Source organism: Bufo bufo, chromosome 6 (genome assembly GCF_905171765.1).
Source record: "Bufo bufo chromosome 6, aBufBuf1.1, whole genome shotgun sequence".
NCBI classification, from domain to species: domain Eukaryota; kingdom Metazoa; phylum Chordata; class Amphibia; order Anura; family Bufonidae; genus Bufo; species Bufo bufo.
This window is the reverse complement of record NC_053394.1, coordinates 119529030-119555931: the sequence shown is the minus strand read 5'-3', so window position 1 is coordinate 119555931 and position 26902 is coordinate 119529030. Positions and strand designations below refer to the sequence as shown.

At 43.7% G+C, this 26902-nt stretch overlaps 1 protein-coding gene across 1 annotated transcript in view; it reads right to left on the bottom strand.

Moving 5' to 3' along the window:
* The window catches only part of ADA (adenosine deaminase), a 78865-nt gene extending 57972 nt beyond the window's left edge, over positions 1-20893 (bottom strand). Inside the window, exon 1 of the mRNA XM_040435795.1 lies at positions 20816-20893. Coding sequence (XP_040291729.1) covers positions 20816-20851 — 36 coding nt within the window. The 5' untranslated portion in view covers positions 20852-20893. The remainder of the gene's footprint in view (positions 1-20815) is intronic.
* Between the last annotated feature and the right edge of the window lie 6009 nt (positions 20894-26902).

The window sequence follows — 26902 nt, the reverse complement described above, 5'->3', positions numbered from 1 at the left end:
GTTCCGCAATGGCGGCGCCCTCCGCACCTGCCCCTAAACCGGTTACGCTGCTTAGAGCTAGTGACCATAAGGAATCCCTGTTTTGTGGCCTCAGCCGTTTAGGTGCTCATTTAGATGAGGAGATAAGAAAAAAATATATGGGCGAACCAGTATGTAGATATTTGGTCTTTAATATCAGTCGATCAACACACGGTGGATAAAGAGCGTAGACCAAATTCTGATAGATTTATTAATCGTAGACCAAAAGTTGCCCATACTATAGGTAATTGGTTGCAAGCATTTTCCGTACTGGGATATATTATGGCCCTCCGCCACCCTGAACGGTCGACGGAACTTTTCGGATATATGGATTCTATCTATAGCACATATAAGTCTCACGGAGGCTCTGCATGGTGGCGGTATGACGAAGAGTTCTGTCGGCGCTTAGCGCTACATCCGGAGATAGGCTGGGGGGGTTAAGGAAACTGATTTATGGCTCCGCCTTATGATAGCGCAAAAAGCGCATCCCTTTCCTTCCATGGCCGCTGGCTCCTCTAACGTACAGGGGCCAGTGGCCGTATGCAGACCTTGAGCATGCTGGCTGTATGAGGGACATTGCAAATTTTTTGCCCCGTGTAAATACAAGCACGAGTGTTCTGTCTGCGTCGGATCTCATGCCGCAGTCCGTTGCTCACGCAACCCCCCCCCAGGTCCAAGCCCCCAGCTCAACTACTGGGAAAGACTCCGGTGAGCGTGGCCGCGATGTGAAAGTGTGGTTAGATCTGTACCCCAATAAAGAAGCCACGGGCCAAATTCGATGTGGGTTTTCTTTATTTATTTTTATACCATTCTATTTTTCACGTTCCCCTACTTTTGCTAGCAATTTAAAGTCTGCTAGATACAACCCCAACTTGTTGCGAAAAAAAAAAATTATAACGAAGTTTCATTAGGCAGGATCGTTGGCCCATTTTCACCCCCCCCCCCTTTATATAATATCCAAGTTTCGCCATTAGGCCTCATTTCCAAACGGGAACCGGGAAAATTCCAATTGATCCACCAGAGCGGCGGGACAAGGAGCCTTGCTGGCTAAGTCAGACATCGAAGCAGCTTTTCGTCTGCTTCTGGTGCACCCGGATAGCTACCATCTTCTGGGATGTATGGTGGACGACTTGTATTTCTATGACACTTGCCTACCGATGGGCTGTTCCATCTCCTGCCATTTTTTCAAATTGTTTAGTACCTTCCTAGAATGGGTTATCCATTATGAAACGGGTTCTCATTCTATCATCCATTATTTGGATCATTTCCTGTTTGTCTACCCAGGAGATTGCCCCCATTGTCAATTTCTGCTGGACATGTTTTTTCATGGCCCGTTTTGGCGTTCCCCTGTCTGAGGATAAGACGTTTGGCCCTACCACTAATGTCACATTCTTAGCCATCGAAATCGATACCCTCCTGATGGTTTTCCATCTCACTCAGGATAGGTTAGAGAAATTATTAAGTTTGATCAGCCAAGTCTGTCACGTTGCGTCAAATGCAGGGTTTGCTGGGCCTTTTAGTGTTTGCATGTCGAATAATGCCTATGGGCCAAGTTTTTTTCGCGTCATCTATCTTTATCCACCTGCGTCAATAAAAAACCTGAGCACCACATACGCCTCACCACATGCCTTAAGCGTGATTTGCTTGTCTGGATGGAATTTTTGCATTGTTACAACGGCCATACATGTTATCAAAGGTCGGAAGAGTCCTCTGTAGACCTGTCCCTTTTTACTTACGCAGCGTGATCAACCGGTTTTGGGGCCATATTCGGTCCTGAGTGGTGTGCCGCCCCTTGGCCAGAGGAGTGGCGCTCGGCAGGGTTCTGTTCCAATATTACACCCTGGAGCTTTTCCCTATTATCGTTGCCATTCATTTATGGGGCCATGAACTTAGGAACAAACGGGTGTGTTTCTGGACAGACAACATGGACGGTGGTTTACTGTATTAATAGGTTGACATCTTCATCGCCTCATGTGTTGGCACTGCTCCGACATCTCATACTTTGATGTCTGGAGCTCAACGTCTGGTTTCGTGCTCGCCAACACCTGGCGTACACAATGGCGCTGCTGATGTTCTTTCCCGTTTTCGTTGGCAGGAATTTCAGAACTTCTTGGCGGAGCCGGACCAGGAAGGCCTTCCATGCCCGCAACAGCTTTGGGACTTGCCGATCACCGCAGGATGTCGCTAGTGAGAGCATCTGTTATACCTGCGACTTGGACTGGACATAGTAAGCAGTGGGCGGAATGGGGGGCACGTGTTGGAGATGTAGCAGAAGGGGAGCCCCCGACTGCCTGGTTGGAGGTGACGATTTCGTATCTATTATGGCTGAGGGACCAAGAGGTCTCTGCTACTATGGCGCAGCGTACGCTTTCGGGCGTTAGTTTCTATTTTAAATTGTACGGTTGGCCCGACGTCACCAAACATTTCATCATTTGCCAAGCCCTTAAGGGCTGGCGCAAGGAGTATGTAAGTCGCGAGCATAGGCGCCCAGTATCTTATTCGTTATTGATCCGTTTATGCGACGTTTTACCTTCTGTTTGTCCCTCATTGGCGGAAGTTGTGCTGTTTCGTGCAGCTTTTTGCTTAGCATTTTTTGCAGCCCTTAGAATTGGGGAGCTAGTTTCTCAATCGCGTTTCCGGCTGGGAGGTTTGCAGTTTGAGGACGTGCTCCTTAGCGATCCTTCCCTCCGTATTTTCATCTGCCGCTCAAAAACAGACATTTTTGCCTGGGGCGCTTGGCTTCCTTTGTATAAGGTAGAGGGCCCAGCATGCGCCTATGCGGCGGTATCGGAATTATTGGCGTCCCCAGGGCGCCCCCCCCTTTTGCTGCACGTCGACGGCACTCCCCTCACCCGTTTTCAGTTTAAAGGGTATCTGTCATGAGAAATAACGTTATGTAGCTGACTGACATTAGCGATGTGCTAATGTCAGCAGTACATAACAGTATGCTTTATAACTCCCTGCCTGCCGCCATTCTCTTAAAATAAAGACTTTTAAAATAGGTCCAGTTGATTGACTTTTGAGTTCTTCTCAGTGTCCCGTAAATCCGGCGACTGCGCCGTCCCTTTTAGTATTCGGCTGTTGGCTACCTTCAGCTGCCGGCTTCCTTCCTCGAAAGTCAATCAACTGGACCTGGGCGTGCCAAAGGGTGCGTAGACCGAGCTTCTAGGTACAGAAGCAAAGCCCCAGTAGCACTTAGAGGCTCATTAGCATATTTTAAAAGTCTTTATTTTAAGAGAACGGCGGCAGGCAGGGAGTTATAAAGCATACTGTTATGTACTGCTGACATTAGCATATCCCTAATGTCAGTCAGCTACATAATGTTATTTCTGATAACAGAAACCCTTTAAGTCCGTTTTTACCTGTTGCCTCGCGACCATAGGTCTACCTAGCTCGGACTTCGGCACCCATTCCTTCCGCATGGGAGCCGCTACGGAGGCAGCTAGAGCCGGTTTCCCAGACTCTGAAGTGCAACGTATTGGCAGGTGGAGGTCAGCGTGTTTCTCCTCATATGTACGCCCCCACTTATTAGTTTGATTTTCTTTGCAGACCCTGTCCAGCCGACCATCTGCTTACTTAGACATTCTTATGTATTTTGGGCAGATTCTTATGTATATTCGGTCTGAATATTGGCCTAGTGGTCGCAGCCTCGGCTTCCAGAACGTCCAGGTCTCTTGGCGTGGCATTCGGTGTCTACGTTGGTTTCAAGTCTTGCCTGAAGCGGTCGACATAAGTAGAGCAGTCCGTTCTCCGGTCGTCTTAGGCTACTTTCACACTCGCGTTTTGTGCGGATCAGTCATGGACGGATCCGTTCAGATAATACAACCGTCTGCATCTGTTCAGGACGGATCCATTTGTATTATCTTTAACATAGCCAAGACGGATTCGTCTTGAACACCATTGAAAGTCAATGGAGGACGGATCCATTTTCTATTGTACCAGATTGTGTCAGTGAAAACGTTTGGCTCAATTTTATTAGATGGACACCAAAATGTTGCAAGCAGCGTTTTGGTGTCCGTCTCCAAGGTGGAATGGAGACTGAACTGATGCAAACTGATGCATTCTGAGCGGATCCTTTTCCCATTCAGAATGCATTAGAATGCAAACTGATCCGTTTTGAACCGCCTATGAGAGCCATGAACGGATCTCACAAACGGAAAGCCAAAACATGAGTGTGAAACGGATGACTTCGTCATACATGGGGAAAAAAAGAGGGGATTAGTCACAGACTCCTTAGGGTAAAAAGAGTCTGGGATATCCAGGCAGGGCGCCAAAGGGAAGGACCGTTGGTAAATGGTTTAAAATTCGGGTGTAATACGGGTGTGTTTGATTACTGGAGAGGTAGTAGGCAGCCACAGGTCTAGTGTCCAGACAGGGGAAAGCCTGAAATGGACATATTGTGAGTATAGGGAAAAAAACGTAAGAAAAAATAGACCTGTATCGGGCGCCAATAACCTCAAAAGTAATAGCCTGCTTGCGATAAAAATGGTCAATAGAGTGGTAACTTTGATATAGTGGTTTAAAAACACGTTTGTAAAAACGTGCAAAAAACCTTAATTAAAACAGTAATGCTAGTTGATTAAAATCACAATGAGAATAAAAAAGGTATTTTGTGGTAAAAACTCACTTCACCCAGGAGGGGCAGGGTGGGATAAAGCACATAACACCCACTCTGCTTCCTCCTGCGCCTGGATCGCCTGTAAGATCGTCCGGAAATAACGGCAGTCACACTTGGAACTTCTGGTTATTTTCTTTTTATTGTGTTAGCACAGGGTAGGGGTAGGAGTAGGCTCAACGCGTTTCGGGGTCACTGGGATCCCCTTCATCAGGAGCATAAGTGCATCATGCATAATGGCAGGTATTTATACAGGGAAAAAGGCGCCAAAGAACGCCAGAAAAAAGCGCCAAAAAACGTGAGGTATTGGCGTCACTTCCGGTTTGCGTTCCAGGGTGGAACGCATTGTGGTAGGCTAACCTTGGAGTGGTTTCCGGTTTGCGTTCCAGCGTGGAACGCATCAAGAAGCATCTCGGCCTTGTGGTGGACCAGGAGGGGAAGCGACGTCACTTCCGGTGTGCGTTCCAGCTTGGAACGCATCGGCACCGCTGTAATGGATTGAATGTGGACCAGGAGGGGAAGCGACGTCACTTCCGGTATGCGTTCCAGCCTGGAACGCATCGGGACCGAGACGGCTGGGGGATCAGCACATGAGTAATTTAACTTCTTGTCAGATATTATGGGTGGGTGTGGCGATGTTTAGGAGGGGTATCTAGTTTTATTTATGTATAATATAATATGGTATGCTGGCCAGGGAGAGGGAATTGGGTGTGGAGAAAACCGGAAGTGGTATAGGTTCCGGTGTGCGTTCCAGGGTGAAACGCACCACAGCTTCTCACGGAGATCGTGGTGGAGAATGTCTGTGTATGGGAGGGAGGGGCAATATAGCTGTTGGTAATTGTAAGTCTGAAGGGAATGGCAGAGAAACACATTATGTATAGTAATATATTTTGATATATTCTATTATGTTTTGACCAGGGTATTCTAACCGGCAATGACTGGTTTCTCTTATCCCATAGGGATATGAGGAGAATCGGGAGATATATGGTTTTATTTTCATTTTTAGATATTATATGGATCAGCAAGTAACATCTCCCTAAGTGTATATTTGCATATATACACACGTACACAAATATGTGCACAGGGAGGGGGGGATTTGTTCTATAGGTGGAAACGATGGGAAATAAAGATGGTTTGTAAGGGCATTTAGAAGAGATGAAGAAGTTAACAAGGAAATTAGAAAATACTGTAGAAATAAAAATTAGAAAGTGCTGTAGAAATAAAAAAGAATGGAAAATGGAGGTCTGATGAATAAAATGTGTGTGTATTTTGCGGGATCGGGGAAGGAGGGTTACATGGATTGTATAAAGATCGTGCAGAGATTTAAAAAAAAAAAAAAAAAAAAAATTATTTTTATTTTTTATTTATTATTTTAAATTATTTTTAAAAAGGCAATCTGTGTGTCGGTGTCTTGGAACAGACGAGTATATTTTTGTTCCAAGGAAGGACATGTGTGTAAATGAATGGAGTGGTGTGCCCTAAATAATTATTGTCGTGGAGCTCAATAAAAATATCACTCGAGGAGCGCTGTATAATAATGATAAAATGTATTAAAAGACAGAGTGGATAGAGGTTGCTATAGAAAGTATAAAAAAGTATAAAAAATGTAAAAAAATAAAATAAAAAATAAAAAAATAGAAAATGGGGATGGATAAATAAATGAATAGGAAAAAAATTATTTCGGATGTTATTTCAATATTATTATTTTATTATATTATGAATTTCGTCCGTGGGTTAATCGTAAAGATGTGTTGGTGATGTGCGGAAGGACCTATGATGGTTGTTTAAGGGATAATATTTTATGTATATGGGTTTTTTATAAAAGGTTTTATGGTGTGTTGTTATGGTGAGTGGTGATTGGAGGTACTGGTTAGTAATTTGAATATTCCATTGATTCGTTGAGTCCGAAGGGTGTTAGGGTGTTAAAGCGGTAGATCCAATGCATTTCCTTCCGGCAGAGTTGTTGGTATGAGGTGGTTATATGTTCTATGGGTGAAACTTTTAGTGTAGATGGGTCCTTGTTATGTTTTTCTGAGTAATGTCGGGACACGCTGTGGGTTAGAACGCCTCGTCTGATGTTAGAGCGATGCTCGTTCATTCTTTCCCTGACTGTTTGTGTGGTTCTCCCAACGTATTTGAGTTTGCAGGGACAGGTGAGTAGATAAATCACGTTTTTTGTGCCGCAATGTAGATCTTGTTTTATGTTCCATATTTCCTTAGGGGCCTCTTTTGGTCCATCAATAGATAGTTCTTTTGTGCCCTGAGTGATCATGGTGCAACATAGGCATTTTTTGAGTCGGCATTTCCGTATTCCTATCAGACTTGTCTCTTGAGTGATCCCAAGAGGCAAAATCAATTTTTTTGTTTCTAATTTAGGGCAAGATGGGGCGATTAAATTTTTCAGAGTTTGGGCTCTTCTGAATGTGAGGGATGGTTGTCTGGGTAAGGAGTCTCTTAAGATTGGATCCTTTAGGAGGATGTCCCAATGTTTATTTAGTATCTGCCTGATATTTTTGTGTTTTGCATTAAAACGGGTGATGAGGTTGTATTGATATTTCACGTCGGTTGTGGTTTTGGGTCGGGTCGATGTAAGAGTGGCTTTCTGATTAAAGGTGCAAACCTTCTTTGCAGTAGCATTGATTAGTTTTTTGGGGTACCCCTTTTCCTTAAATCTGTTTTTGATGATCTCTAGTTGTTCCTTCATTACTTGGTCGCTTGAGCAGTTTCTTCTGATTCTTTTCATTTGACCAAATGGAATGTTATTTTTCCATTTGGAGTAGTGACAGCTGGAATATTCGAGGTAGCTGGTCGCATCGACTTTTTTGAAGTGCGTTTGGGTGGTGATTTTATTTGTTAGGGTTTTGATATGGATGTCTAAAAAAATGGCTTCCTGGGGGTCGTGTTCAGAGCTAAATTGTAGGCCCCAGCTGTTGGTGTTAAGGTCCTTGATGAAGTTAACTAGATCCTCCTCTCGTCCATCCCAGATCATTATGATGTCATCAATATATCTTTTGTAGAATATAATCTGGTCATGGGAGAGGAGGCCCAGCCTTTCCTCAAAAAGGCCTACAAATAAATTGGCATAAGAGGGCGCAAATTTTGTCCCCATTGCTGTCCCCTTGGTTTGTAGGAAGAATTTTTTATTGAAGGTGAAAAAGTTGTGGTGAAGAATAAAGTGGATGGATCGGAGGATAAATTCTTTTTGAACCGAGGGCATTTCTTGATCAACAACTAGAGATCATCAAAAACAGATTTAAGGAAAAGGGGTACCCCAAAAAACTAATCAATGCTACTGCAAAGAAGGTTTGCACCTTTAATCAGAAAGCCACTCTTACATCGACCCGACCCAAAACCACAACCGACGTGAAATATCAATACAACCTCATCACCCGTTTTAATGCAAAACACAAAAATATCAGGCAGATACTAAATAAACATTGGGACATCCTCCTAAAGGATCCAATCTTAAGAGACTCCTTACCCAGACAACCATCCCTCACATTCAGAAGAGCCCAAACTCTGAAAAATTTAATCGCCCCATCTTGCCCTAAATTAGAAACAAAAAAATTGATTTTGCCTCTTGGGATCACTCAAGAGACAAGTCTGATAGGAATACGGAAATGCCGACTCAAAAAATGCCTATGTTGCACCATGATCACTCAGGGCACAAAAGAACTATCTATTGATGGACCAAAAGAGGCCCCTAAGGAAATATGGAACATAAAACAAGATCTACATTGCGGCACAAAAAACGTGATTTATCTACTCACCTGTCCCTGCAAACTCAAATACGTTGGGAGAACCACACAAACAGTCAGGGAAAGAATGAACGAGCATCGCTCTAACATCAGACGAGGCGTTCTAACCCACAGCGTGTCCCGACATTACTCAGAAAAACATAACAAGGACCCATCTACACTAAAAGTTTCACCCATAGAACATATAACCACCTCATACCAACAACTCTGCCGGAAGGAAATGCATTGGATCTACCGCTTTAACACCCTAACACCCTTCGGACTCAACGAATCAATGGAATATTCAAATTACTAACCAGTACCTCCAATCACCACTCACCATAACAACACACCATAAAACCTTTTATAAAAAACCCATATACATAAAATATTATCCCTTAAACAACCATCATAGGTCCTTCCGCACATCACCAACACATCTTTACGATTAACCCACGGACGAAATTCATAATATAATAAAATAATAATATTGAAATAACATCCGAAATAATTTTTTTCCTATTCATTTATTTATCCATCCCCATTTTCTATTTTTTTATTTTTTATTTTATTTTTTTACATTTTTTATACTTTTTTATACTTTCTATAGCAACCTCTATCCACTCTGTCTTTTAATACATTTTATCATTATTATATAGCGCTCCTCGAGTGATATTTTTATTGAGCTCCACGACAATAATTATTTAGGGCACACCACTCCATTCATTTACACACATGTCCTTCCTTGGAACAAAAATATACTCGTCTGTTCCAAGACACCGACACACAGATTGCCTTTTTAAAAATAATTTAAAATAATAAATAAAAAATAAAAATAATTTTTTTTTTTTTTTTTTTAAATCTCTGCACGATCTTTATACAATCCATGTAACCCTCCTTCCCCGATCCCGCAAAATACACACACATTTTATTCATCAGACCTCCATTTTCCATTCTTTTTTATTTCTACAGCACTTTCTAATTTTTATTTCTACAGTATTTTCTAATTTCCTTGTTAACTTCTTCATCTCTTCTAAATGCCCTTACAAACCATCTTTATTTCCCATCGTTTCCACCTATAGAACAAATCCCCCCCTCCCTGTGCACATATTTGTGTACGTGTGTATATATGCAAATATACACTTAGGGAGATGTTACTTGCTGATCCATATAATATCTAAAAATGAAAATAAAACCATATATCTCCCGATTCTCCTCATATCCCTATGGGATAAGAGAAACCAGTCATTGCCGGTTAGAATACCCTGGTCAAAACATAATAGAATATATCAAAATATATTACTATACATAATGTGTTTCTCTGCCATTCCCTTCAGACTTACAATTACCAACAGCTATATTGCCCCTCCCTCCCATACACAGACATTCTCCACCACGATCTCCGTGAGAAGCTGTGGTGCGTTTCACCCTGGAACGCACACCGGAACCTATACCACTTCCGGTTTTCTCCACACCCAATTCCCTCTCCCTGGCCAGCATACCATATTATATTATACATAAATAAAACTAGATACCCCTCCTAAACATCGCCACACCCACCCATAATATCTGACAAGAAGTTAAATTACTCATGTGCTGATCCCCCAGCCGTCTCGGTCCCGATGCGTTCCAGGCTGGAACGCATACCGGAAGTGACGTCGCTTCCCCTCCTGGTCCACATTCAATCCATTACAGCGGTGCCGATGCGTTCCAAGCTGGAACGCACACCGGAAGTGACGTCGCTTCCCCTCCTGGTCCACCACAAGGCCGAGATGCTTCTTGATGCGTTCCACGCTGGAACGCAAACCGGAAACCACTCCAAGTTTAGCCTACCACAATGCGTTCCACCCTGGAACGCAAACCGGAAGTGACGCCAATACCTCACGTTTTTTGGCGCTTTTTTCTGGCGTTCTTTGGCGCCTTTTTCCCTGTATAAATACCTGCCATTATGCATGATGCACTTATGCTCCTGATGAAGGGGATCCCAGTGACCCCGAAACGCGTTGAGCCTACTCCTACCCCTACCCTGTGCTAACACAATAAAAAGAAAATAACCAGAAGTTCCAAGTGTGACTGCCGTTATTTCCGGACGATCTTACAGGCGATCCAGGCGCAGGAGGAAGCAGAGTGGGTGTTATGTGCTTTATCCCACCCTGCCCCTCCTGGGTGAAGTGAGTTTTTACCACAAAATACCTTTTTTATTCTCATTGTGATTTTAATCAACTAGCATTACTGTTTTAATTAAGGTTTTTTGCACGTTTTTACAAACGTGTTTTTAAACCACTATATCAAAGTTACCACTCTATTGACCATTTTTATCGCAAGCAGGCTATTACTTTTGAGGTTATTGGCGCCCGATACAGGTCTATTTTTTCTTACGTTTTTTTCCCTATATTCGTCATACATGCCAGGGGCAATAACCTCTGCCTGCTAAAATTGTCCTAGCTCATTGTAGCTGGCTAGCTAAGACCTGTGCTAGGTAGCTTATATGTTTATACAGCTAGACCTCCAATAACCTTAATACAGTTCATATGTTTGTGTGTTAAAGACAAAAGCAGAGTTATTTAGAGTGACTTCATGTTTGGATGTCATGTAATAGATATATTTTGTGTTCACAGAAGCAGAAAAGATAATATGCCTTTAAGATTCATTATATAATGTAAGGTAAGCTCAATGACACAGCATGTGTTGCTAAGCAGGAGTCTTGACCAATCCTAGCTAGCCCAGGAGTTTTGACGAAACTCACACACAGCTTGTGTGGGAAATTCCCAAGAGCTGCTGGAATCATTATTCACCAGAGAGAGGAGCTAAACAGACACACACTCCACTAAGAGCTGTGTTTTATGGAAGCAAGAGGCCAAAATAGGTATTTAAAACAGTTATATAATGTTCCTACTGTTAATATAGTGATTAGAACTGTATACTGAACTGGTTATATGTGTGTTTGCTTACAGGTCCACCATACAAACGAATTACTGAGCCATACAATCCAAACAAATTGCATACAAATGCGAACTGCTCCTACCAGATCATAAGCAATTGTATAGAGAAAACTGAAAACCAAGTAGAATAAGTGAACTATTGGTTAACCTCAGATATACCTCTCAGAGAGATCATAAAGTGCATAAATAACTTAAAGTGAGAGTACAGATACTCAAGAGAGAAAAATATATCCACCATTTTATGTTGAATGACAAGATTGAACAGTTGAACCACCATCTTATGCATACCGCCATTTTATGATACTTTATTCAACACATGTTTTGTACATGGACTATCTGCTGCGGAGGCGGCATTGTTATATATGAAGAAAAGTTGAAGTTAATAAAGAAGTTATTTCAAGCATTTGGTGTGCTCTTTAAACCTACTGCTTTCATCGAACTTCGCTAGAGGAATTACAGAGTAATAGACAGTCTGGTTAGACTAAAAGTCAGAGATATCGGAATTCTTCTAATTCAACAGCGCAAAAGGCACTTCATAGTGCTGCGCCTGCCACACTCATTACTCTCATTAGGGCACACCTGCAATGACTCCCTTCCTTTTTCCACGAAGTCGTAATTGTCTGGTCGGAGATTATCCCTAGAGTAACTTGGCAGGGAGCCAGGGATGCGCAGGCTAAAGAAAGGGCCAGGAGGACGGTCAATGCCCGTATTGCTCGCTTTGTACGCTTCAGGGCGGGAATTGTGGTGCGTCACAGACAGTTGGAGGGCGATAATATGGGCCTCATGAGGCCCGATGGTGTACATCTCAACTATATTGGTCTCGACATCTTTCTCTGTGGCTTGCAAGATGGCGTGGAGCAAGAGTTGTTCTTGTTGGGTGGGGGTCGGAGCGCCGTGTAGGAGTACACGGGCTCCTCCGTGGAGGTCGGTTGAGTCATTTAAGAGGGAGAAGAAGGCGGACTTGCCCACGGATTAATTCTCTGGGGCATACTGCTTCTTATACTCCGAGGCAATTTGTTTGGTATTATAAGAGTTGAATGGTTGGAGAAAAATAACTAATAAAGCTGTGACCGACCCTCACCCAACAAGATGGTTGTCAAGTGTTGTTATTTATTATAGTCTGCAAGACAGCCAAGGTGTTGGGGGGCAAGGGTATAAGTCTCGGCAGTCTAGACAACACCAAGGTGCATAAATGCAGGCGTCCTTGATTGCAGAGAGAATGGCGGTGCAAAGGGTTAAAGAAAGGATTGCAGCCTGGTTAGAGTGGCACAGCCCGCAGGGGTGTTCTGGTTAGCAGGCTGGTAAGATAAAATAGGCGTTCCAGTAATCAAGCTTCCCCCCCCCCCTCAATCCTGGTTGTCTAAAAAGGGGTGGTAGTGGCCATATGTAGAAAAGAAGGGGAAGGGCCAGAGGACAGCATTTTTCTCCGGCACCTCAGTGAAAACCTTGTTTCGTTGTTTTTCCGTTATTGTTCTTTTCACTGCTGGTGTTCAGTTTTCAGATCTACTCCTGTTCAGAAGTCACAGCGGAGGTCAGTTGAGTCATTTAAGAGGGAGAAGAAGGCAGACTTGCCCATGTATGAATTCTGTGGGGCATACTGCTTCTTATACTACAAGGCAATTTGTTTGGTATTATAAGAGTTGGATGGTTGGAGAAAAATAACTAAGGGTACTTTTACACTTGCGTTAAACTTTTCTGGTATTGAGTTCCGTCCTAGGGGCTCAATACCGGAAAAAAACTGATCAGTTTTATCCTAATGCATTCTGAATGGAGAACAATCCGTTCAGTATGCATCAGGATGTCTTCAGTTCAGTCACTGTACGGTTTTTGGACGTCCAAAATTCTAGAACACTTGCCGGAATGCCGGATCCGGCATTATTTTCCACTGAAATGCATTAATGCCGGATCCGGTCCTAAGTGTTCCGAAAAAATGGATCCTGTTTTGCGGTCTGCGCATTCGCAGACCTTAAAAAATGTGAAAAAGATAAATACCGGATACGTTTTTCCGGATGACAACTGGAGAGACGGATCTGGTATTGCAATGCATTTGTGAGACGGATCCGCATCCGGATTAGTCTACAAATGCTGTCCGTTAGCATCCAGATTGCCGGCGGAACTGCCTGCCGGAGTCCAGCAACGCAAGTGTGAAAGTACCCTAATAAAGCTGTGACCAACCTTCACCCAACAAGATGGTTGTCAAGCGTTGATATTTATTATAGATTGCAAGATGGCCAAGCGTTGGGGGGCAAGGGTATAATTCTCGGCAGTCAGTGACAAACACGTCCAGTCATAAGTGTAGTGTGTACAAAGAGCAAATGGGTTCTCAAAGAGTTTGTAAAACATAAAGAAAGGCCATAATATAGCTTTAACAAGCGCTCTGGTATAAACACTAGTTGTTTGTTCTCCTTATAAGTACACAGTCATTTGGCAGGAGAACGCAATAGCACAAGGTCTCACTATGCAGGTTCCTATACAGAATATGGACACATTAACATCAGGATGGTTTGATGATGGAAGACTCCCATACATCAAACTTCATTGTAGAGGGGGCACATTTCCAGTAATCGAAGCCCCTTGATTGTTCATACTTACATTTGTCACCCTCAGGGGCGTAGCTAAAGACTCATGGGCCCTGGTGCAAGAGTTCAGCTTGGGCGCCCCTTCCCTCAGTGCTTTGTGGCCAGGGGCAGGGGAACACATAGCCTTCCTGCTGCCTGATGCAAAAATTGAAATGGCACCCCCCCTCCATGCCAAATTCTTGACCTAACCCCTTCCCTCAAGCCAGAGGTGTAAATTGACTAGCATGCAGTTTCTATAATACCAGTGTCCTGTTATGCGGCACACGGGTCTTTAGGCCCCTCAGGCTCTTGACCTTGATAGCGACTGCTACCTCTGCACCCCCTATAGCTACGCCCCTGTCCTCAACCCTTGTAAGGGAGATTTGGCATCAACCTCAGGCATCACGTTTTTGGAGAATAGGGCTAGTCTGAGATATGGTCTCCCTGCCATGGGCCCAATAGCAGCACATGCACCATAATTATTGGGTGATTATGTATCAAGCCTTGCGCAAAGAATAATGGGAGATGTTACCTATACCAGCTAATTGGGTCTTTTAATTTTCCAACCTACAGTATAAAATGAGATAGAAAATCGAATTGGTTGCTGTGAGCGAGCTGCCATTGATCATACAATCGGCATTGGATGCGGTCAAATTTCTGACACCTTGTAGTCAAATAAATACAGAATACGAAAATTAATGACCCTAGTTATTTCCTCTATAATAGATATTTTGCGGTCTATGACCCTTTGATTAACCTTGTCCTGATGTACTCAAAATTCAGTTTACAGCTACCATAGCTTTATAACCAAATACCCTGTACAAGGCTTATTGTTGCCCCTACATCACCAAGCAGCCGGGGCACACGCTCGTAAGCCTCCCCCAGCTGCCACCCCACACATAGCACTATTCCAGCTATGTGCTTTATACATGAATTACAGCTCCAAATACTGAAATTTAATGTTCTCAGCAGCATCTGAGGAATCTGCCAGCTCTACATGAACAGGTCCTGTACTAATCTATTCTGTACTATCTATAAAAAAATCTCCTGGCCACTCACCTGCCCGGAATATTTCTATCAGGAAATTCTGACTACGATTGGTATATGGAGGAGGATGATACATACTGAGCAATTATCAAGACAGAAGCATATCAATGGGATGGATCTGATGACATCACTAAAACATCATCGCCCTCCCACTTTTTAGACAAATGGAGAGCACAGCATAAAAGGGGTAAAAGTTAAAAATTATTCTCTGCCAGAAAACGGACACGCGGGCATTAATAAATTCCCTCCAAAGAATACAACTATTCAGGACTGGGACTTCCACTCCCAGGCAGTTAGCTGATGGCGAGGAAGAACAGACACTACCGGTTCTTCTACTAAGTTCTGATTGCCATGAGCAACAGCATTGACTTTTTGACAAATACTTCATCAGATGCTGCAGTCATGTCGCATTTTTTGCTAAATTATGACAAAACCACATTATGCTGATGTGATTATGCAAACAACGTGGAAAAGAAAACCATGATATGACTGCTACGTGTGAATACTCCATAAGAGACACGCCATTATAATGACTTGCATTAGGGAATTCCCACCTAAGACAATAAGGAAACATTGCGGCCATAAATGTCATAGATGGAAAAAAATAAAACACAATAGGACGCTGACACTTTTCTCAGTTCACCCAGAATTACAAACACTTTTATGTTGTCTAGTGCTACGCTGTAGTAGGTGCTGTAACATGGCAGACCTGGGGCATTCAGAAGGCCTCTGGCTGCCATAGACACTGATCAGTACCCATAGACACTGATCAGTACCCCATGATTATGTTGCAAGGGTGCGTATCGGTGGACGCAACTGCTCAGATGACGCAGTCACTATTGACTGTGGAATCTGAGGGGGTTAAATGGCTAAGATAGGCATTATCTATGATCTCATTGCTGAGGGTTTGAAGGGGTTGTGCCAAGTTTTAATGTTATCCCCTATCCACAGGTCCCCTCTCCTAATAGAACAGCCGATTGAGCATGCGCCCTGCTGCTCCACTCAATTTATGTGGGACTGCCATCGAGAGCCAAGGTCTGTACGCAGCTGTCTCTGGCAGTCCCATAGAGAAGGAATGCTTGACCTACATCTCCATCAGGATGGGGGAACAAAACGAGGGTTGGACTGACCAGATGATCACAGTCCCAGGCTGTTGCAATAGTGGACACCAAAAGTCTAGGAGAAAAAACCCACTTGGAGCTGCCTCTTGAGTTAATCTCTTGCTGCCACGGTCTATTTCTTTGATTCAAAACCAGTTAGACTTCATTGGTGATATAGGTATTGGGCACCGAGAATATTTTCCTCTGGTGAGCCAAAGGAACCCCAGTCTGACACTGAACAGGACCCCCATTCTCGGACTTGGTGGGGATCCCAGCAGTCGGTCTCTTGATCTATTAGTTCAATCCCTTTAAAGGTGTATTGTAACCACAATCCTAGATTAATAGGGTTCCTACTGCTGGGGACCTCCATGTCTGCTGTGATCTGACAAATTTGAATGAGGAAATTCATTGGGACAGATTTCCTCAAGCACGGTTAAAATGTACAGTAATTGTATTAGGTAATGCTGCCAGCAGATACAATGCTGAGTGTATTCCAGAAATATCATATGCCATTATATAGATTTGGTATTTCCTCATTTCCCCTGGACGTTCCCGCATCTGTACAGTTACCAGCACGAGACCTGATCCCCAGCCCAAATATTACTTTTTCTGTTACAGCATTAGGCTACATGCACAGAAGCCGCCCGTGTGCCTTCCGCAATTTGCGGAACGGAATGGGCGGCCCATTGTAGACATGCCTATTCTTGTCTGCAAAACGGATAAGAATAGGACATGCTATATTTTTTTGGCTGGGCCTCGGAACGGAGCAACGGATGCTGTCGTGTGCATGAGGCCTAAGTTTAAAGTGCCAAATATAATTCACCAAAATAACACATAAGTCTGACAAGAAAAAACAAAATAACCCTCACACAGAAAGGGAAGCAAGATCATACAATGAGACAAAACTTACCCATGTTGTTACTGTCAAGCTCAGAATGACCGCACACCCCGACGCGCGTTTCGTCAAAACACCTTCTTCTCGGTGTTCTGGGTGTGCGGTCCTTCTGAGCTTGGCAGTAACAGCATTGGTAAGCTTTGTCTCATGGTATGATCTTGCTTCCCTTTCTGTGTGAGGGTTATTTAGTTTTTTTTTGTCAGACTTGTGTGTTATTTTGGCGAATTATATTTGGCACTAGGCACTTTAAACTTATGCTGTAACAGAATATGTCTGAAAATTACATATATCATGGTGTTTAATATTGACCCCACACAGTCCCTATATGTGACCTAATAATACACTGCTCAAAAAAATAAAGGGAACACTTAAACAACACAATGTAACTCCAAGTCAATCACACTTCTGTGAAATCAAACTGTCCACTTAGGAAGCAACACTGAGTGACAATCAATTTCACATGCTGTTGTGCAAATGGGATAGACAACAGGTGGAAATTATAGGCAATTAGCAAGACCCCCCCAATAAAGGAGTGGTTCTGCAGGTGATGACCACAGACCACTTCTCAGTTCCTATGCTTCCTGGCTGATGTTTTGGTCACTTTTGAATGCTGGCGGTGCTTTCACTCTAGTGGTAGCATGAGACGGAGTCTACAACCCACACAAGTGGCTCAGGTAGTGCAGCTTATCCAGGATGGCACATCAATGCGAGCTGTGGCAAGAAGGTTTGCTGTGTCTGTCAGCGTAGTGTCCAGAGCATGGAGGCGCTACCAGGAGACAGGCCAGTACATCAGGAGACGTGGAGGAGGCCGTAGGAGGGCAACAACCCAGCAGCAGGACTGCTACCTCCGCCTTTGTGCAAGGAGGAACAGGAGGAGCACTGCCAGAGCCCTGCAAAATTACCTCCAGCAGGCCACAAATGTGCATGTGTCTGCTCAAACGGTCAGAAACAGACTCCATGAGGGTGATATAAGGGCCCGACGTCCACAGGTGGGGGTTGTGCTTACAGCCCAACACCGTGCAGGACGTTTGGCATTTGCCAGAGAACACCAAGATTGGCAAATTCGCCACTGGCTCCCTATGCTCTTCACAGATGAAAGCAGGTTCACACTGAGCACATGTGACAGAGTCTGGAGACGCCGTGGAGAACGTTCTGCTGCCTGCAACATCCTCCAGCATGACCGGTTTGGCATTGGGTCAGTAATGGTGTGGGGTGGCATTTCTTTGGAGGGCCGCACAGCCCTCCATGTGCTCGCCAGAGGTAGCCTGACTGCCATTAGGTACCGAGATGAGATCCTCAGACCCCGTGTGAGACCATATGCTGGTGCGGTTGTCCCTGGGTTCCTCCTAATGCAAGACAATGCTAGACCTCATGTGGCTGGAGTGTGTCAGCAGTTCCTGCAAGACGAAGGCATTGATGCTATGGACTGGCCCGCACGTTCCCCAGACCTGAATCCAATTGAGCACATCTGGGACATCACGTCTCGCTCTATCCACCAACGTCACGTTGCACCACAGACTGTCCAGGAGTTGGCAGATGCTTTAGTCCAGGTCTGGGAGGAGATCCCTCAGGAGACCGTCCGCCACCTCATCATGAGCATGCACAGGCGTTGTAGGGAGGTCATACAGGCACGTGGAGGCCACACACACTACTGAGCCTCATTTTGACTTGTTTTAAGGACATTACATCAAAGTTGGATCAGCCTGTAGTGTGTTTTTCCACTTTAATTTTGAGGGTGACTCCAAATCCAGACCTCCATGGGTTGAAAAATTTGATTTCCATTTTTTTATTTTTGTGTGATTTTGTTGTCAGCACATTCAACTATGTAAAGAACAAAGTATTTCAGAAGAATATTTAATTAATTCAGATCTAGGATGTGTTATTTTTGTGTTCCCTTTATTTTTTGAGCAGTGTATATTGTCCCTCAGTGATACCGCACCTTTGTGGTTGTGTTTTTCATCTTTTTATTGTATTGTTATGTATTTAATAAAGAATATTGTTATTTTTATACATATGGCTATTTAAAGACTCAGTTTTTTGTAGGTTTAAACAGTGTGTGTTATGCTTAGTGCAAGAAGGGAATATATAGGATGCACCAACCCCTGATTTTCACATGTGGTGGATTTTTTTACACTGCAGCACTCAGCGCAAATCCACGGTGAGTCTGAATTCCCCATGGATTCCACCTCTCTACATTCAAGGGATGAAATTCGTGATGGAAACCTGTAGCAACCTCGTTTTTTTCTGTGCTACATGTGAATCCATCTGTATGGTACTGTAATATGTGGTGCGGAATCCTCAATGCAAACTCGCCACTGTTGCACAGGCTCAGTTTTGCTCAGTTAGCTCTTATAGGATACATCCCTGGCGGCACTATGTTCACAGTACAAGAGGAGCTACTCTTACAACCCTTTTTCAGAATGCAAGCCACCCAGACTAGGGCATATTTTGTGCACGAGACATGCAGAATTTTGTGTAATTGAAGCAAAACCACTGCACATTTTACAAATATTGATTCAGCTTTTGCAGCAAAAAAAAAAAAAATAATTGCAGAACAAAACTGGAAAAAGTCACATTTAGAAACTGGTCATTGGGTTCCTCTGTCATCAACTATTAGCTCCAAAGAAACTGAATTCACATATATTACACAATACAGATGAAACTCGAAAAATTTGAATATTGTGCAAAGGTAATTTATTTCAGTAATGCAACTTAAAAGGTGAAAGTAACATGTGAGATAGACTCATTACATGCAAAGAGAGATATTTCAAGCCTTTATTTGTTATAATTTGGATGATTATGGCTTACAGCTTATGAAACCCCAAAGTCACAATCTCAGGTCCCCTTTGCTCAGGGGGTATGGGTTAATTAGCTGACTAGAGTGTGACACTTTGAGCCTAGAATATTGAACCTTTTCACAAAATTTTAATTTTAAGCTGCATTAATTCAATTCCTTTTAATTTGCATTACTGAAATAAATGGACTTTTGCACGATATTCTAATTTTTCGAGTTTCACCTGTACTCAATAAAATCAGCACGGTGGCTCAGGTGTTGCCTTGCAGGGCTGGGGTCCTAAGTTCGAATCCGACCAAGGACAACACCTGCATGGCGTTTGTATGTTCTCCCCACGTGTTTGCGCGGGTTTCCTCCGGTTTCCCACACTCTAAAGACATACCGATAGGGACCTTAGATTGTGAGCCCCATTGGGGACAGCTGGATGCTAATGTCTGTAAAGCGCTGCGGAATATAGTAGCGCTGTATAAGTGCGTAAAATAAAGAAATAAAATCACTTACCATCCATGCCTTTTCTCTGTCCTGCACAACTTCAACTTAACTGGAGGAAACCCAAGCAAGCATAGAGAGAACATACAAACTCAATGCAGATGTTGCAGGAGGATGCAAACCCAGCGAGAAGCACTGAGCATCCGACCTGGCCGTATTCACATTGGATAGGGCTGATCTTCCAAAGCAGCCAGCAGGGTATAAATCAGGACTCTTCCACCTATCAGGCAAATAAAAAGGGGCGACTAACAGACCATCCCTTCCAGATGATGCAGTTGTTGTGCCTGCAGTCCTATGCAAAGCCACAAAGTGAGATGACAACGTACCTAATTTACCGATGAAATGGTTAAACACATCTGCTATAACTTTGCAAAGGTGCTCAAGTAATACCGTAACCCAGTGATAATACTTCCATCTGTTAGGTGGCCAGCACTAGCCATATTTGCTCTCACCATAGGCAGTAAATGCAGTCCATGCGCTCTCACCAGGGCTAATGCCTATTTCATTCTTGCTCCTGTATAACATTGCCCTGATAGTGCCTTTGTATTAGGCACACGCTTTGCTGCAGTCCTATGCAAGTGTGAGAGCACAAAGCAGAAGCAACGGAATAATGCTATTACCTTGGGTCTATTCAAGTAGCAAGCCTTCCCTTCCATTCTGCTAGTAGAGTTTCCTCTTTGTGCTGGCTGACAGATAAGGCTGTCAGGTTTCTCCAGCCCTCCCTCCCCTGTGCTGGTCCAGCCCATTCTAGGCACCGACAGCCCACAGTGCTGGGCCTATGGAGCATGGGCTCTCTAGAACACAGCCCATCCTGGGCAGAGATAACCTGCATGGATCAATGTGAGCGCTGCACAGGGTTTATAGAGGGTAATTATAGCTGATCATTAATAACCTCGCTGCAGCATTATACAGCGATTACGTTACATGACTCCAGAGATTAGAGGCACAAGCCTCTGTCCCTGAACGGTCACAGACAGTGTAAGGTGCAGATGTAGGCAGTGTGCTCCTGGGACTTGGAGATTTCTAGCAGCTCCAGTATGGGGAGGGTTACGTATTAAAATAAGATAACTCAAGAATTTTGTTTTAGAAGGTGAATAATTACACCAGTTTAGTTTAATCTTCTGGGAATGATTGTTACAATGTCTGAAGCAGATAGAAAGAGACTAATGAAAAAGAGGGTGAAGGAAAGAGAGCGAGGAAACAGAAAAGAGATAGAAGAGAGGAAAAGAGAGGAAAGACGAGAGAGAAGAAAGAATAGAGAGAAGAGAAAAGGAGAGGGAGAGAAGAGAAAGAAGAGTGAAAAGAGAACAGAAGGCAAAGAGAAAGAGTGGAGAGAGAAATGAAAGAATGGAGAAGTGAAAAAAAAAAAAAAGTAGTAAGGAAAACATAGAAGGAAAGAAAGAGAGGGAAAACACAAAAGAGAGAATAAAAAAGACAAGAGGGAGAAGAGAGGGAAGACAGAAAACAGAGAGGAGATGATAGAGAACAAAGGGAACACAGAAAAGAGAGAGGAGAAATCAGAGACAGATAGATATAGATAGTTATATAGATATGGGAGGTCACACCTAATATTGATTTAATTTAGATTTATTTTCTTGTACATTCACTTTGCATTTTGTTAAAAATAATATTTTATTTCATAAAAATAAACATTTTTTCCCATATTTTTTCCCTTTATTATTAAAGCAGTAGCATTATATCACATATATTAAACATCTGGTTACTCAATTAAACCCCCTGCCAAATAAAAACCAGCTCATAAACGTAACCCCATAATCCCCCTGGTGGAGCGAGGTAAAAAAAAAAAAAATGTACTGCAACCATACAATCTACCATAAAGACCATATTTTGGACCATTCTTCATCTCATCTTTTCATAGGCATTCACTTTATTAACCAGATTGACCCAGTTATTCATTTCTGGGGGAACTCTTGCCATCCACATAAACACCATGGAAAGGAGTTTAAACTTATGAGCCGAACCCTGGTCTTTCACAATATCCCCTAATATGGCCACTTGAACATTAAAAGGCAGCTGCACCCCAATCCTATTTTTAACAATTCCATATACACCTTGCCAAAATACCTGAACATATCTGCAGTACCAGCAGAGACGCATGAAGTTGGCAAACTCATGGTCCTCCCTAGGGCAATCCGAGTTAGGGCCCCCATGCAGCCCCGCTATTCGAGCAGGAGACAAGTATAGCCGATGTACAAAATGAAATTGTATTACAGTATGATTTATATTGTAGGGATTTGCTCTGGTAGGCAGGGTAAGCGGACGCAATACGGAGACAAGACCACGGTTGAAAAAACAAAAGTCCAGTGTTTATTCACACAGAAAAGAAAAACAATGCTTTACAGGGTCCTGGTGCTAGTTCACACAGCAAGAGTTCCCAAAACTAACATAAATCACCTGGCAGACCACAGCAGGCTTTAGGGCGCCTGACTCCCAGCAGGCGGCTCTCATTCAGCTCCCAAAAACACAGCGCTTCCACATCTCCACTATCACTTGGAGGAACATGCCACTCCCAGCTGAGCTGCTGGCTGAGTTTTTAAACCCCAGCCCAAAACCTGGCCTGGACGTGGGGAACGGCCACCCACCCTGCTCTTTGGCTGCTCCCAATAAGAACCGGCCCGGATCGGCTTTACAGCCACACTAAGTAAAACAGTGTCAGCGAGCACTAGCTGCCGCTGACACACAAAATTACCGGTTCTTATCTCACCGAGGCCAGGAACCTCGGTGACACATACATTCCGTCAATGACGGACCCTTGCGCCTTCCTACAGTATTCACTGGGCATCTACTCATATTCCTATAAATTCTAACCCAATCTATCTGTACTAATCCAGGAGTCTCACGTCCCCACCTTAGCCAACTAGGAAAAAACACCTGTTCTACTATAAACCTTCCCCTGTGTATATATTATATACCGATATATATATATATGTATATGTATAATTAGAGGTGCACTACTGTAAGTCTCACCAGTCATAATGTGAAAAGTGTATGGTACCATATTAACTGCCATACACAGGTGTCCATATTTTAGGGTCTGTGGCTTCTGCAGGTGTTCAATGCACTCAATTTCTCTCCTCGAAAACAGGAAAATATGTCTTATAGAAGAAAAGAGTTGACAGAATGAAGCCCTAATAGGAAGTCTGAGAGGTGTTACCTAATGTGATAGAATAGAATGGAAGTCCTGTTCTCACCCCTCGTGGACTCTCTGCAGAGACTCAGGGGCCTTTGTCCCTGGCATATGCTCACACAAAACACATTCTGTCCCAAATAAATGGTCTACGCCACGTGATTGCTGTGCCCATTGACACACAGGAAACATCTGGAAGGTTACCGTCTCCAATAATATTCTGTTTGCTGAAATCCTGATTGTGCTGATTGAAGCCTAGTGTCACTCATTGTGTAAGATATCAGATATAAGCCTACTACTCCATACTGTGAATATATTCACATGCAGCTAAGTAATGCTATTAACAAAAGTGCACTAAGGCTACTTTCACACTAGCGGCACGGACCTCCAGCAGGCTGTTCCGTCGGGTGAACAGCCTGTCGGATCCGTCCTGCCTCTAGTGAACTTGGGCCCCCGGACTACCTCTCCGGCCCCATTGACTATAATGGGGGCGGGGCGGAGTTCCGGCGGAGGCACGGCAGCGCACAGCGAGAGGCTGCCGGAATAAATGTCGGACATGTCGTAGTTTTATTCTGGCAGCCTCTCGCTGTGTGCTGCCGTGCCTCCGCCGGAACTCCACCCCGCCCCCATCATAGTCAATGGGGCTGGAGCGGTAGTCTGGGGTTACACGTTCACTAGCGGCAGGACGGATCCGACAGGCTGTTCCGTTGGGTGAACAGCCTGTCGGATCCGTCTTACCGCTAGTGTGAAAGTAGCCTAAGCAATAATCCTGCAGTACCTCAATGCAGCCTACTGCTAAGGGCAAGTTCAAACACTATGCTTTTGTGATAACTACTACTAGTACTACAGCGATACAGCTTAGTTAGTGAATGCTATTAACCCTCCAAACCAGAAGACCCTTTAACCCCCTCAATCCTGGAGGATGTTTATTTTCTTTTTACTTCTGGTCTTCCCAGAGCCATAACATTTTTATTTTTCCATTCACAGGACAAGTTGTACTTTCTAGTGGCACCATTTATATTCGCATACAATGTAGTAGGAGGCTGTAAAATTTCAAATGGGGTGGAATTGGGAAAAAATGCAACTCCGCCACAGTTTTATGGGTTTTGTTTTCACGGTGTTCCCTGTGCAGTAATACTGACCTGTTCCCTTCATTCTCCAGGTCAGTACCAGTACGGCGATACCACATTTGTATAGTTTTTCTTGTATTTTAATACCAAATTTTTTATTTGCATCACCATATTCAAAAAGTTAACACAGATAACTTTTATATTTTTACTTCTACGGAGTTGTATGAGGGCTCATTTTTTTGTGGGGTGAGCTATACTTTTTAAGGATATCATTGGGGTGTGTATGGCTATTTGATCACTTTTTATTCAGTTTTTTTGAGGGGGAGGTGAAGTGACAAACCAAAAACACTGAATCAGACACTTTGAGGTTTTTTTCCATTATAGATGTAGGAGAAAAATATTTTTATATTTTATTAGAACGGGCGTTTTTGGACGCAGCAATGCCCATTATGTTCTATTTTTTTTATTTAAAAAAATTCTAGGGGAAGAAGGGTGATTTGAATTTTTATATTTTTTTAAACTTTTGTAATTCTAAGTCAAGTCACCCTAGGTGACTATAACATGTAATCATTAGATTGCTAATTGTATTCTGCCACCTGAAGACAAGCATTGGAAAATACTAGGGCCTATTACTACCATGGAACGCCTTCCCCAATCTCAGCCAGAGGAAGGTGTCCGGGGCTGAGATGTGCACACTTCCAGTTTTTAGCCCCTTTCACACGGGCGAGAATTCCACACGGGTGCAATGCATGATGCGAACGCATTGCACCCGCACTGAATCCGGACCCATTCATTCACGTTCATTCATGTTTTTCACGCATCACTTCTGCGTTGCGTGAAAATCGCAGCATCTTCTATATTCTGCGTTATTCACGCAGCCCTGGCCCCATAGAAGTGATTGGGGCTGCATGAATAACGCATTGAATCTGGATGTCATCTGCACGGAAAAAACGCTAACACTGAACTAAATCGCGCGTTTTTAACCGAACGCATCCGGACCTAATCTGGACATGCTCGTCTGCAAGGGGCGTTAGTGCTCTCAGACTCTGTTGTCACATTAGACCACTGTATCTGAGGGGTTAAATGGCTGCAATCAGTGTTATTGCTGACCGCGGACATTAGCCCCAGGTGTCTGCTGTTTAAAACAGCAGGCACCCGGTGGCTATGGGGTCCACTGTGCTCAGGAGCGGGCACCATTTATAAACCCTGCACTTGAGCTGTACATATATGGTGGAGTAAAAGACTAATATATGCTCAGGGACATATACTTTGCTGTGGTGTTAGAGTTCCCCCCAAAAAAAGTTTAAATGGGTAAAAAGGGTGTGTGGTTTTGGGGCTTGGCTTAACCACTTCCAGAACGGGCCATTTGCCCCCTTCCTGACCAGGCCTAATTTTGCAAATCTGACATATGTCACTTTATGTGGTAATAACTTTGGTACGATTTTACTTATCCAAGCCGTTCAGAGATTGTTTTCTTGTGACACATTGTACTTCATGTTAATGGTAAATTTGAGTCACCTTTATTTATTTAAAAAAAATAATCAAAAAGTTTTCTAAATTTGAATCTCTCTGCCAGTGGCGTAACTAGAGTGTTATGGGCCCCAGTGCAAACTTTGGATCGCCCCCCCACCTACATTTATGGGCACATAAGAGGTGCCAAATTCACTAAGCCCAATGCACGGCTACGCTCACCCAGTCCTAACTAATAAAATCTGGTCCTACCTCATCCAGGGTGTCACTGGCGTCGGCGTGATGTCCACTGGATCCAGAACAAGGTCCTTGTGGTGAGAAAAATAGAATAATCACATAAGGAAGGGATGGTGACTGCCACTGTGATATCACCAGCAGGGGGCGCTGTGCTGGCCTGTAAGACTGAGCGATGCCAATGTATAGCAGGGTAATCTAGGACAGTGGTGCCCAACCATTTTTCGTCAGAGGGCTGCACTAGACTTGGTATAAATTTCGCAGGCCGGAACCAGGTAGCTTTGCCAGAAAGAAATGCAAACGCTATGAGGGGGCACGTGTGAGCATTACTACTGTGAGGGGGCACATAATCTGACATAACTACTGTGAGGGAGGCACATATCTGGGCATAACTACTGTGAGGAGGGCACATATCAGGGTATAACTACTGTGAGGAGGGCACATAGGGTATAACTACTGTGAGCTGTGAGGAGGGTACATATCAGGGCATAACTACTGTGAGGGGGCACGAGTGAGCATAACTACTGTGAAGAGGGCACATATCTGGCATAACTACTGTGAGGGGGCACATATCTGGGCATAACTACTGTGAGGGGGCACATATCAGGGCATAACTACTGTGAGGAGGGCACATATCAGGGCATAACTACTGTGAGGAGGGCACATATCAGGGCATAACTACTGTGAAAAGGGCACATATCTGGGCATAACTACTGTGAGGGGGCACATATCTGGGCATAACTACTGTGAGGGGGCACATATCTGGGCATAACTACTGTGAGGGG